Source organism: Anoplophora glabripennis, unplaced genomic scaffold (genome assembly GCF_000390285.2).
Source record: "Anoplophora glabripennis isolate ALB-LARVAE unplaced genomic scaffold, Agla_2.0 scaffold24, whole genome shotgun sequence".
Taxonomy (NCBI): Eukaryota; Metazoa; Arthropoda; class Insecta; order Coleoptera; family Cerambycidae; genus Anoplophora; species Anoplophora glabripennis.
In genome coordinates, this window is record NW_019416404.1 from 2,193,481 (window position 1) to 2,207,958 (window position 14,478).

General features: G+C 37.3%; 1 protein-coding gene across 1 annotated transcript in view; it reads left to right on the plus strand.

Moving 5' to 3' along the window:
* The window catches only part of LOC108910970 (neural-cadherin-like), a 313,375-nt gene that overhangs the window by 274,003 nt on the left and 24,894 nt on the right, over positions 1 to 14,478 (plus strand). Inside the window, exons 5-7 of the mRNA XM_018715762.1 lie at positions 1,823 to 3,146; positions 6,540 to 8,822; positions 8,882 to 9,071. Coding sequence (XP_018571278.1) covers positions 1,823 to 3,146; positions 6,540 to 8,822; positions 8,882 to 9,071 — 3,797 coding nt within the window. The remainder of the gene's footprint in view (positions 1 to 1,822; positions 3,147 to 6,539; positions 8,823 to 8,881; positions 9,072 to 14,478) is intronic.

The window sequence follows — 14,478 nt, forward strand, 5'->3', positions numbered from 1 at the left end:
GTAATTACCAAATTACCAAAAAGAAAATATTAGACCATACAAATTTGAAAAAATTTGTTTTCGTTGGTTTTCTTATGATTACTGACGCAAAAATTTTTAAACCCACATGCGAAAACTAGAAACTTGATGCTTTAGTTTCCTTTTTTTATTTCGACGACCATTTCCCTCTGAAAATCACCAAAAAAAATTAGGATTTCTTAAATATCCCTTAATTTTTATGACTAGTGTATCGTAACAGAGTAACAATTGTAGTATAACAACCCCGGGTTCGATCGAAAAGAAATAAACGTAATTGTGGCCAAAAATATGTGATCGTCATAAGGAATACCTATGTTGTCCATTTTTAATTGACCGGAAGGCGCTGGTTACTAACTTTAAAGAGGGGAATTATAGTTTAATTTTATAAAACAAAAGCAGAGTAAATACACCTAACTTTATTATTTACGTACAACAGTTTTCAAATTAAACGTGACAAATAGAAAGAACAACAAAAGCATTAACAACCATTTAACATAAAATGAGAGGGCCAGGCTCACCTAGAGCTCCTGTGGGGAAAGAGCATGGCAGAGGAACCCACGATCGTTGATCTAACTACCCAAATGTAAATACAAAACAACCGCTAACAAAAGGCTTAAATTAGGATCCTTTGCTAATTATAATTAACGCCCGACTCATTTAATGTCTCACTAAATATCACCTCACTCGAATTTGACATATACACTTCCAAGTAAAACTGAAAAGTTTTCGTGTTAGTTAGCCGGCAGGGCCGGAAGGTACTGGAGTCTGATACGGGAGGCAATCCAGCTATGAGTTGAGATTTCGGAAGATCTGTTTTAGCAATTCTTTTTTGTATTTAATTATTCTTTTTACAGATTCATGCCTCACGAGCGAAAATGTTAGTAAAATCAACAAGGCTCTTATAGGCGTATGACATAAAGTGAGCACAAGAAATGCTTTATTAGTTGTTTTTCGAACAATGTAATCATGACAAAACATGTTAAATGTGAAACAAAGGAGTTGTTATTGCAATATGTGGGCAGTCACGACAATATATATATATTAACATGTAATAAATGATGAGCAATCGCTAATAATAATTGTAACAATGTTACCTTAGAAAAATATATGCCCTTGAGCATAAAGCAATGGTGGATAAACATACAAAGAATTATTATCATTAAACATCTGTAACCATCACAATCATAAGATTACATAGAACAATTAACAACAAAGTACTTAAAGAATAATTACCTGCTAATTAATACGGGTTAAACACTTTTATTTAGGCTTCCTTCCAGAATTCCCCACCTAAGCGTTTGTTTTTGCGCTTCCTTCTACCAACTGTCAATATTACGTTTTCATTATTGTATAACACCCACGTAACAGGTGACGTTGAAGTTGATACGATAAGTATGGTTTTGCACACAGTACTGTCAGATAAAAAGTTTACAGAAAAGTAGTCGACAGATGAATTCAATTGGTTTTTAATTTAGAACAAACCTTTTTGTTGCAGTTTTTAAATCAATTTTACTTCTAAACCGGTACGACCTATCAAAATACTAAAATGCACACTTATACTGTTAAATTGTCTAAACTTTTTTTAAAATTAAACAGAATATAATGCAATAGAATCAAACTTAAGCAATAAATAGTTTCAAGTTGTTTTATATCGAACGGTTGCAGGAGTTCACGCTTAAAGGGGGGTGGGGGTTTAGCAATTTCTCCGACAATATTTTTTATTTTATTTATAAACATAGAATGTGCCAGTAAATTATTGCAAGCCAATTTCCGAACATCCTGTATAAATGCCCCTTTTTTCCAGCCCCTGGATCGAGACCAGCCCAACGGCAGGCCACAATGGCGATTCACCGTATTCGCGCAGGACGAGGGCGGCGAGGGGTTGGTGGGTTACGCCGACGTCCAGGTCAACCTCAAGGACATCAACGACAACGCCCCCATCTTCCCCCAGGGCGTCTACTTCGGAAACGTGACGGAAAACGGCACCGCCGGCATGGTCGTTATGACGATGACGGCCGTTGACTACGACGATCCCTCCGAGGGCACCAACGCCCGCCTGGTGTACTCCATAGAGAAGAACGTCATAGAGGAGGAGACCGGATCGCCGATTTTCGAAATCGAATCGGAAACGGGAGTAATAAAAACCGCGGTGTGCTGTTTAGATAGGGAGCGGACTCCTGACTATTCCATTCAGGTGGTTGCGATGGACGGTGGGGGCCTGAAAGGCACGGGGACGGCCTCGATACGCGTGAAGGACATCAACGACATGCCTCCGCAGTTCACGAAGGACGAGTGGAACACCGAAGTCGACGAGACGGACGGCACCTCGCTGCCGGAGATGCCCATCCTCACGGTTACGGTGCACGACGAGGACGAGACGAACAAGTTCCAGTACAAGGTGATCGAGAACAGCGGTTACGGTGCCGATAAGTTCACGATGGTCCGAAACAACGACGGGACGGGTTCGTTAAAGATCGTGCAACCGCTGGACTACGAGGACTTGCTCCAAAGCAACGGGTTCAGGTTCAGGATCCAGGTGAACGACAAAGGTGAGGACAACGACAACGACAAGTATCACGTGGCCTACTCCTGGGTCGTCGTAAGGCTCAGGGACATCAACGACAACAAGCCTCAGTTCGAGCGGCCCAACATCGAGGTGTCGGTGTTCGAGAACGCCGAGGTGGGCAAGAGCTTGGAAACCTTCAAAGCCACCGATCCCGACCAGGGCGGGAAGAGCAAAGTTTCCTATGCCATAGACAGGAGTTCGGACAGAAAACGCCAGTTTTCCATCAACCAAGAGGGCACGGTCAGCATCCAGCGCTCGTTGGACAGGGAAGATACTCCGCGTCACCAGGTTAAGATCCTCGCCATCGACGACGGCATCCCTCCGAAGACAGCCACTGCCACGCTCACTGTGATCGTACAAGACATCAACGATAACGCTCCCACTTTCCTGAAAGATTACAGACCGGTGGTTCCTGAACACGTTCCTCCTCGCAAAGTGGTCGAACTACTAGCCACGGACGATGATGACAGATCCAAGAGCAACGGGCCACCGTTCCAGTTCAGACTCGACCCCAGCGCCAGCGACATCGTCAGGGCTTCATTCAAGGTGGAACAAGACCAAAGTAAGTACCCCAATGTAGATAAATTATACAGCGTGTTTAGGATCAATTAAACTTAAAAATAGAATTTGGTTGTCAAAATAAAAAAGGTCTGGTGTTGAAATTGAAAACAAAAAATTTGCGATTTGTGATGCTTAAAGACAATCAAAAATAATAAATTTTTCAAATGAAATGTCATAAAAGTACTACAAAGACCAGAAATGAAGATGGTTTAACGAATAATGAAAAGAAAGATAAGAAGAGGTATAAACAAAAAATTGTAATGTAAATTTTTTATTAAAACTACGCACTTAATCTCCAAAAATACACAAACATGACATTTATGAAACAAAGGCTGTGAAACCAAAAATAACAAGTTTTTACATTTTTGATTCTGCTACATATACAGTGTGTCCACTGTCCAATTAAGTCGTCACTATATGGGAAACTTTTTTATTATTGGTTTTATGAAAAAAAGTTATTCTTGATAAAAAGTTCTGCATGGCCTAAAACCCAAATTGAAGCAATCAGATTTCAATTTTTTACAGTCGTATATGAGGTTTGTCGAAAAATGTAAATTTTGACCAAGAATAAAGAACCTTTATTTTTTACAATATCGACAATCGTTATTAAGAAAAGTTGGTCCTAATAGAAAAGTACGGTCAGATATCCATCGACCAACCATCTACCATTAAAAAACAGATTTTGTTATTTTTACAAACTCTTCTCTGTATTACCATTGATAATTTACGTCTAGAGATAGACATTAAATCTAGAATGCACTCACAAACCAATGAATCCAATACAATAAATGTTTTATGATTTGCAAAATTGAATTATAATTTATCTTTATACCCAAACATTATTAAAGATTGTTTTTAATGGTAGATGGATAATATTGGATATCTTTTAGTAGTTTTCTATTAGGATCAACTTTTCTTAATAACGATTGTCAATATTGTAAAAAATAAAGGTACTTTACTCTTGGTCAAAATTTACATTTTTCATCAAACCTTGTATACGACTGCAGAAAGTTGAAATCTGATTACTTCATTTTGGGTTTTAGGCCATGCAGAACTTTTTATCAAGAATAACTTTTTTTTATAAAACCAATAATAAAAAAGTTTCCCATACGGTGTCGACATAATTGGACACATTGTATTAAAAAATAAATCATCCTCACCTAAAACTAGGTAATTGTTGAAAGTTTAAAGTAAAATGAAATAAAGTAGACATCTACTAAAGACTCTTGCATTTTCTAAAATATCTTTAAAGACATTCAGTTGGCACAGAGTGATGAAACTTGAAACAATCATTTATTGAAATAAAAACTGGCCGATTTCGAACTAGTCACTATCATTAACGACCCAAAAAATCAATATCACTGATTATTTGTAATTCCTGTAGTATAAGTGTTTCGAACAAAAAGAATATTTTCCATTTTGAAATTATTAAAATTTCATTACATTTTTTCTCTGTTTGACAAGAATTTTGCTTCCCGTGAAAACATTAGAAACTTAAAGAAAACCTTGCGCTAAAAAGGATCAGTATTAAGCGAATTCACAAAACATTTTTTTAATATTATCAAATGATGTCAAATAATGTTCTTTGATATCGGAAATCTGGGTATGCAAAAGATATCCAACCCCATGGATAAAACTCGTAATTGCCGATATTGAGGGAAAGAATTAATATTCTATGGCCTACATGCCCCCAACTAATATTGATTTACAATAATAAAGACGCGTTGCTCCATCATATACTTGTCCATAGTTATTATTAACCGCCATGTTTCTACTTAACAGCTGTCAAAAAACCAAAACCATTCCAGTACATAGAATACGAATGGCGGCAAATTTAAAAAGTTAACTCAAATTTGAATACCCGCTAGTACCTAGCAAACAACTAATGAATAATTAACCAAAATGAAAAATTAAAATGATATGTCTCAATATAATTAATACAGAAAACATACCAGATATATTGAAATTGTTAATGAAATCATCCTGAGCAACATCCTGTGTGTTTTTGCTATCCTGTTATCACCCAAAACAAAATCACGTAAAACATTGATCTTTTTTAATTTCTGGGGTTCTTAGAGACAATGACTTCCGATATCTCCGCCACTGGTAAAGATATTCATACACGAATTCCAAAAATTTTTTATTCTAATTAATTAAATAATTACCCCTTTTTTTTCTCTACGCGAAACAACTTTAGAGGTGTTTTAGAAAATGTGTTATTAATTAATATTAAAAAACCCTTGACAACTCTAGTAAAAACCAAACAAAAAAATGTAATTTATTATACAGTTTATGAATATAAAGTTTGTAATTGCGATGTATACACACACTAATTAAATGACGGGAACAAAATTATGTCAGGTTTTCACTTACCTTCGAACTTTGTAACCGTGTAAAGTGGTTCCTGAATATTTAATTTCACCAGCCCCGTTAAAATACAAGATATAAATCTAATTTTCCTGGGGTCTGTTATTAAATATAAAAAGCATATCTTAGTGGCGAGATAATAAGAAATACATTTTTTATTAAAATGTATTACGGCCGCTGATGTTCCACGTTGAATACACGTCAGTTTGAAAATATATAAAAAGTTGAGTACATTGTTTCAGGGTTTTGTATACAAGGAAGATTGATCACTTCTGAAAACAATACAGTTACTGTTTACTTCAGCTTCACAATAAACGTCGACGTATACATTGTATAATGTATTAATATTATTTAAAAGCATTGTATAGCACGATAAATATTTACTCTTTCCAGACATGCAAAATTGAGGGTCGGAATTTGTTTCTTTTCAAAATAATTACTTGGAAAAATACTATGAAAATGCAATTGCCTCAATGGTTAACAAAAAATACTAATAAAGCTGCACAGTAGAAACCATGTTCTCTATTTTTGTATGATAACCATCACAAACAACACCAAAATTAGTTAAAAATTCTTATTTGTCATGTCAAAAAACATGGTGGTGCCAATTTTTTTTTCGTACTCTGATAGTTTTCAAAATTATTGAGCAATATCAAAATATAATTCAAACATTGAACGCTCTAGACCTTTGAAACCAGCAACATTTGCACAAGGCATATTTGACTCAATCAACTTCTTTTGTCCACCAATATCTTCCAGTAGCTTCGAGATTTCCCAGCCTTTCGCAGAGACACTCTGCATAATTTTTTCTAATGTTCGTCGACTGTATATTTTGCACAGAACATAATAAAGCTTCATTTGCAACTCTCGAGGAAAATATCAGAACTGTCAAATTAAATTTAAACCGACCATAAATTATATTTAAATCTTATGGAATTACACGAGAGAGCCGCTTCGCGAATCCTACCCACCGACACCGATATGCTCGTAAAACTTAATAATGCGTAATGCGAATTTCTTATTGCAGAGGGAGCGAACGGAGACGGAATGGCCATCATAACGTCCCTCAGATCCTTCGACAGAGAACAGCAGAAAGAATACTACATCCCCATCGTGATAAAGGACCACGGCAACCCAGCCATGACGGGCACCAGCACGCTGACGGTGGTGATAGGCGACGTGAACGACAACAAAATGCAACCCGGCTCCAAGGAGATATTCGTATACAATTACCAAGGCCAAGCGCCGGAGACGGAAATTGGCCGCGTGTACGTATACGATCTAGACGACTGGGACCTGCCCGATAAAAAATTCTACTGGGAGGGCGCCGAACACCCGCGCTTCAAACTAAACGAAGAAACGGGCATGATCTCGATGAAACACGGCACCAGGGACGGAACGTACCACTTGAGATTCAAAGTGTACGACAGGAAGCACACCCAAACCGACGTGCCGGCTAATGTAACGGTCACAGTCAAGGAAATCCCACACGAAGCCGTCGTCAACTCCGGCTCGGTGAGGATCGCCGACATCACGGACGAGGAATTCATCCGCATCTGGGACTACCACTCGCAGAGCCTGTCAAAGAGCATGGCGGAGAAATTCAGGGATAAGATAGCCGACCTGCTGAACATCGATCGCGAGAACGTGGACGTGTTCAGCGTGCAGCTGAGGAGGAAGCATCCCCCTGTAACGGACGTGAGGTTCGCCGCACACGGATCCCCCTACTACAAACCCGTCAGGCTCAACGGAATAGTGCTGATGCACAGGGAGGAGATAGAGAGGGCCGTAGGTATCAACATTACCATGGTGGGGATTGACGAGTGCCTGTACGAGAATCAGATGTGCGAGGGTTCATGTACAAACACTCTAGATATAAGTGCCTTGCCCTACATGGTAAACGCAAATAAAACTGCTTTGGTGGGCGTCAGGGTCGATGTATTGGCAGAGTGTACGTGCGGCGCTAGGAACTTCAGCAAGGAGGAGAACTGCCGCAACACCCCTTGCTACAACGGGGGCAGGTGCATAGAGACGCGATACTCACTGAGCTGCTCGTGCCCGGCGGGCTACAACGGGCCCCGATGCCAGCAAACATCCCGCGGTTTCCGGGGGAATGGATGGGCATGGTATCCCGCCCTGGAAATGTGCGACAAATCCCACTTGCACTTTGAATTCATAACGAGGAAGGCCGACGGTTTGTTGCTATACAACGGACCGATTGTACCTCCAGAAAAAGACGAAATTATGGTTTCCGATTACATAGCCGTGGAATTGGAACGAGGATATCCCCGACTCCTCTTAGATTTCGGCTCGGGAACGCTGGAATTGCGAGTGAAAACCAAAAAGACATTAGACGACGGAGAATGGCACAGACTCGACATTTTCTGGGACACGGAGAACGTCAGGATGGTGGTGGATTATTGCAAATCGGCGGATATATCTGAAATGGAAGACGGAACGCCTCCCGAGTTCGACGACAGCAGCTGCCAGGCTCAAGGAACGATTCCGCCTTTCAACGAGTACCTCAACGTCAACGCCCCGCTCCAACTGGGCGGTTTGTACGTGGAACAGTTCGATCCCACGCATTACCACTGGCAGTACATGCCGGTGGGTAAATCCTTCGACGGATGCATCAGGAATCTCTTCCACAACTCTAAACTTTACGACTTGGCGCATCCGGGACTTTCCAGGCACAGCGTCCCGGGTTGTCCGCAAACGGAAGAGGTATGTGGACGCTCCGACGCTACCTCCAGGTGTTGGGAACACGGCACGTGCAGCGGAAGCTTTAACGAAGCCAAATGCCAATGCAGGCCTGGATTCACAGGACCCGCCTGCACAATCCCTACCATACCCACATCTTTCAAACCCCAGTCTTACGTCAAATACGCTCTGAGCTTCGAACCGGACCGCTTCTCCACCCAAATCCAACTCAGATTCAGGACGAGGGAAGAACACGGAGAACTATTCCGCGTATCCGACCAGCACAACCGCGAATACGCCATCCTTGAAATCAAGGACTCCAGACTGTACTTCAGGTACAACTTGAATTCCCTGCGTACCGAAGAGAAGGACATCTGGCTGAGCGCGGTTCCAGTAGATGACGGACAGTGGCATGTGGCAAGAGTGAGCAGGTACGGTTCCGCAGCCACTCTGGAGCTGGACGGGGGCGAAGGGAGACGCTACAACGAGACCTTCAACTTCGCCGGCCACCAGTGGCTGCTTGTTGACAAACAAGAGGGCGTCTACGCGGGAGGAAAGGCAGAATACACCGGCGTGAGGACCTTCGAAGTGTATGCGGACTATCAAAAAGGTACACAGTAGCGATAAAAGAGTATTTGCTTTTGTATATAAGATGTTTGTTCTGTTTAGGATGCTTGGACGATATACGGTTGGAAGGCAAACACTTACCTCTACCGCCGGCCATGAATGGAACTCAATGGGGACAAGCGACCATGGCGCGAAATCTAGAGAGGAACTGTCCCTCGAACAAACCCTGCGCGAACGTTATATGCCCGGAGCCCTTCGAATGCGTAGACCTTTGGAACGATTACGAGTGCACGTGAGTAATAATGCAGCACTTTTATGTTTTTATTTAAACATGTTTTTTGTAGCTTGCTATAAGTACCGAGTAAAATTCTTTCAAGAATGTTACGCTGGTTTTTATTCTAACCAACATAACTTAATAAATGATATGACTATATTGAAATATTTTAGTAAAATGTATATTTTACTGTAAAGAAAAACTGATCAATAAAGTGATGGGAATATAAAGCCAAGTCATAATTTTCTCAACAGGGGTTAAATGTGCTTAAACACATTTAACAAAAAGAGTTCAGTCATTTTCATTTTAATAATTAATAAACTAACACTAAAGAAGAAATTGCGCATTTATAATGTTGAGGAATGTCGTAGCCAGATTATAAAATCCATCGTTTTATAAAATTCCTAGCTACAGAATAACTAGTCAAGAAGTAAAATGACGCAAAGTCCACGAAGATTTAACAGTCTGGCCTTCCTTAATAAAACATCTAGGCGTTTTATAAAACGGCGGATCTGGTTAGGACATTTTATAAAATACATAGTGTTATTAGAATATTAAGAATGTAATGAAAAGTTTATAAGGAAAAAAACAGTATTATTTACTACAATTCGATTCGATGTACAGGGTGTCCCACTTAACTTTCCCACCTCACTTGGATTAGTTTTGCAGATATAAAAATTTTGTTGAAATAAAAGTTGTAGTGTTTTTATGAAGTTTCTGTTTGTAGCAACAAAGAAACAATTCACATCTAAATCTCGATGTGACAGATACAACTTATTATTTTTTTAATGTAAATTACATTTTTAGATGTAAAATTTTATTATGAACAAAAGTATATAATATATGTGGCACTTATTTTTACAGTTTTATTGTAAAATATCGGGAAACGAAAATAGAAAAACATAAACAATAGATCGAACAAATAACAAAATTATAGAAAGAGTAATGAATATTAACAGAACAAGAAAAATATAAATTATTTTAATAATTGTTCTATGCAAGTCCCAATCCTCTGGATGCATAATCTATATTTTTTTTTATTGATGCGATCACATTTTCTAATACGTCGGGATTATTATTGATATTCGCAATTTCGGTCGTTATTCTTTCAATTAATTGATTTACATCTTCTACTCTATTAGTATGTTCTTTATTTTTAAATAACCCCTCAAGAAAAAATTAAGTGGACTAAGATCTGGACTACGGGAAGGCCTCAATGTGGTGCCTCGCCTACCAATCCACTCCGTGAAATTGTTATTTAAAAACTTGGTAACTTCTCCAGTATTATGACATGGAGCTCCGTCTTCCTGCCAGATTATTACCCTCGACTGGTTTAATAGAATTTCTGACAGAAAGTCATTTTTTTCGTTTTATAGAAACTCTAAGTATCTTCTGCCTGTTAGAGTTTCATGAAAAATAATAAAAAATATCCTCGTGTTGAGGATTCCACACCAGACATTTACCGTCCTTCTTCTCTAAAATTGAATTTCGTTCACAAAATGAAGGTTTCCATATACGCATAGCTGTTTTTCCTATGAAATATGCCGGCTGTTGAGAATGTTGCCTCATCCGTCCAAAATATTTTTGAAAATACGTGGATTATTCTATTTATCCATCATTTCTTGGCAAAATGTTACCTTTTGATTGTTATCATTTAATGTTAATTTTTGGACGGGCATTACATTAAACAGTTTTAAATTGTTCTTTTTAAGAACTCTTTGTATGCATGATTTAGAAATACCAAAATCTCTAGCGGCGTCCTTTATGGAGAACTTTCTTGGAAATATAAAAGAATATTTAACTCAATTTCTTGATTATTATTATTTATTATTTCTGGTCCGATTTTTGAAATGATGTATGAAAACATCTGAACTTACCTGTACGTGCCGTATTCAAGAAAGTTTTTCTTGTCGGGGTGTGCCTGTCAGGATAACATCTGACAGCAGCGCTAGCATTTTTGCTGTTATTGAAATATATTTCGACAATATTACTACGATCTTTTTTGGTACAATACATGTTTCCCACTTTAATTTACCTAAAATCAATTCACAAGTACTGCCTATTGTTATTTTAATTGTCATAATCGTCAAAATAATTATTAGAAACAAAATATCAATAAAATCATGGCAATCTTGAATATGCAATATGCAGGGTTCATTTATAAAAATATATCAAAGACTGTCAAAAATAAGTACCACATATGTTATATACTTTTGTTCAGAATAAAATTTTACATCTAAAAGTGTAATAATTTACAGGGTGTTCCATTAAAAAAATAATTAGTTATATCTGTCACATTGACATTTAAATTTGAATCGTTTTTTTGTTGCTACAAACAGAAACTTAAAAAACTACTACATTTATTTCAATAAAAAATTTATATCTGCAAAACTAACCGAAGTAAGCGGGTGGTAAGGTTAAGTGGGACATACTCTGTACAGCAAAACTATAAACTTTGAAGTATGTACTTCAAATGATTATCTTCTCCCTCTGGCGGTTGGCAAATCTGGAAATTTAATGACTTGGCTTCCAGTTTTATATCACTAGCAAAGAATTTTACTACTTATATTTCCTCGGGAAATTTATTTCGTTAATTGTATATTTGATTCACTTGGTACGTCCCTAGTATAAGACTCTCTGCCTCAAAGCCTGAGATTTTAAGCGTTTAATTTCGCATTTATCTTTTTGAGTGTCATTTTTATTTTCGCAAAAGAAGGAGCGAGTGTGTGCTAGTTTTAATTTGCGAAGGCACTGGGTTATTTTTATTTTTCCGTTTTCTCTGTAAAAATACCGCTTTGGTGTGGAGTGAAAAGTAGTTTTGTGACCTCGCAATGTGGAAAGGCGATATTAAGAAAGTTGAGGAGTTGAAGAGTTATAATTTTAATACAAACAACTTCAAATAGTCGCCGTCGCGCTTTTAATGAGCAAGTTGCATTTCTGGCCATTCGGACAAAAAAAAACGACGACGACGTCTCGTAATGTTTTATCCCGTAAATTATTAATAGCGTTTTGTCTGCCCAAGTTTTTCAGCGATTCATTAATATTTTACGACGACTTCTGCATAATTCATTCTTTAATAGCGTGGACGCCGTTTGTCCCGGGAGGCAAACTAGCGGCCGTCAAAATTAAGATTTATTGTCAGTTTTTCGAGTTGCAATACATTGCTTATACTCCACAGCGGACTTTCCACATTGCAGATTTTTAAGAACAGCGTGGAGAATTTGATGATGTTTAATCTGATACAGAAAAAGGTGATTTTTTTATTTACGTAGGAATACGGACTTTAAGGTGTAACTTAAGAACATTGGATGATATTATGAGGAAAAGTTCCTGTAAATTTTTGTCCTGAACGACTTAGCTTTACGATGATTTCTTGAAAATAACCTCAGTTTATTGTAGACTTACATTTAAGTAACTAATCACTACTATTGTTGTTGGATGGTACTGACATCTAGACTACAAGGTGAGATGTGGTGTCAGATTTAAAAGTTTACACAGCAATTTACTTATCTTGGGCAAAATACAGCTAATTATACTATACTTCTGCAAAAAATTAAGGGAGCAAACAAATTTTTCGAATTTTTAGTGATTCTTCAGAATGCTGTATCTCAGTTAAAAATAATCGTATCAAGGTTTTAAAAAAAGCATTTTAAAGCGCCGAATGTCTAGTTTCCAGATTTCTTAATTAATTCAAAATTTTTAGGAGCGACAGTCATCGCGAAATTCTAAGAAATAAAACTAAAAATTTTTTTTTCAATTTTTTGCGTTTTTTTTCTCGGGCTTGGAAAAATTTTTTACACATAAATCATGATATGGTCTTGATAGCCTATTCATTCAGCTTTAATTTCTTTTTTTAAATTTTTCTCTACGTTAGTTTGACCCGGAGATATTCGACTACGAATACAAAAGCATCCTTTTGGCTTTAACCATCGATATCTCAGCAACTAATGATCAGACAGAAAATTGACGGGCAGTTTCGAAATCTCGAATAAACTTCCTACAAGGCTATGTAGCGTTCTTGGAAGAAAAAAATTTTCTTTCATCCTCGACATTAACTTGAAAAAAGTGAAAAAAAGTGACTTTTTGACTTGTTTTGCTAAGTCGACCGCATCTTTGCTAATATCGATGGAGAGTCTAATGCTTGTACGAATTTTTACACCTCGATGTACCCCCAAAAGCTCCGTAAATGGGCAGATCGATCTATCGAACGGTTTTTCCGGACCGCATAATTAAAATTTCAGATTTTTTCAAAAATTTTTTTTTTTTTCAAATTCAATGAGCAAAAAATGCCCAATTGTGAAAGAATTGAAAAAAAATCAAATTTTTCATTTTTACGAACGTTACAGGGTGCTCAGAAATGTAAATTTTGCTCCTTTAAATTTTTCTGAAATTTTGATTAAGCGGTCCGGAAAAACCGTTCGATAGATCGATCTGCCCATTTACGGAGCTTTTGGGGGTACATCGAGGTGTAAAAATTCGTACAAGCATTAGACTCTCCATCGATATTAGCAAAGATGCGGTCGACTTAGCAAAACAAGTCAAAAAGTCACTTTTTTTCACTTTTTTCAAGTTAATGTCGAGGATGAAAGAAAATTTTTTTCTTCCAAGAACGCTACATAGCCTTGTAGGAAATTTATTCGAGATTTCGAAACTGCCCGTCAATTTTCTGTCTGATCATTAGTTGCTGAGATATCGATGGTTAAAGCCAAAAGGATGCTTTTGTATTCGTAGTCGAATATCTCCGGGTCAAATTAACGTAGAGAAAAATTTAAAAAAAGAAATTAAAGCTGAATGAACAGGCTATCAAGTCCATATCATGATTTTTGTGTAAAAAATTTTTCCAAGCCCGTGGACCGAGAAAAAAAACGCAAAAAATTGAAAAAAAAATTTTTTAGTCTTATTTCTTAGAATTTCGCGATGACTGTCGCTCCTAAAAATTTTGAGCTAAGAAATCTGGAAACTAGACATTCGGCGCTTTAAAATGCTTTTTTTAAAACCTTGATACGATCATTTTTAACTGAGATACAGCATTCTGAAAAATCACTAAAAATTCGAAAAATTTTTTTGCTCCCTTAATTTTTTGCGGAAGTATATATACAAGGTGTTTTTAAATGAAGTAGCAAAAGTAGTGCCAGTGAATGTAGACCTAAAAATAAGAGGATTGAAGTAAAAATACCTTATATGAAAGTAGGGGATTGAAATTCACATTTTAATTTTTTTCTTTAACATGGGGAAAAAACGAAACTTGGTATAAACATCCTACTAATAAAGAGACAACTTTTCAATATTTGTTCGATCATTGATGTATTTTATAAAGGAGTGAAACAGTCAACCCCATTGCAATATTTTATTAGAAATTTTTTATATGAAGCAAATTATTTATTTAAAAATAATTATTGGGAAGACTGCTATATCGCCGCTATCA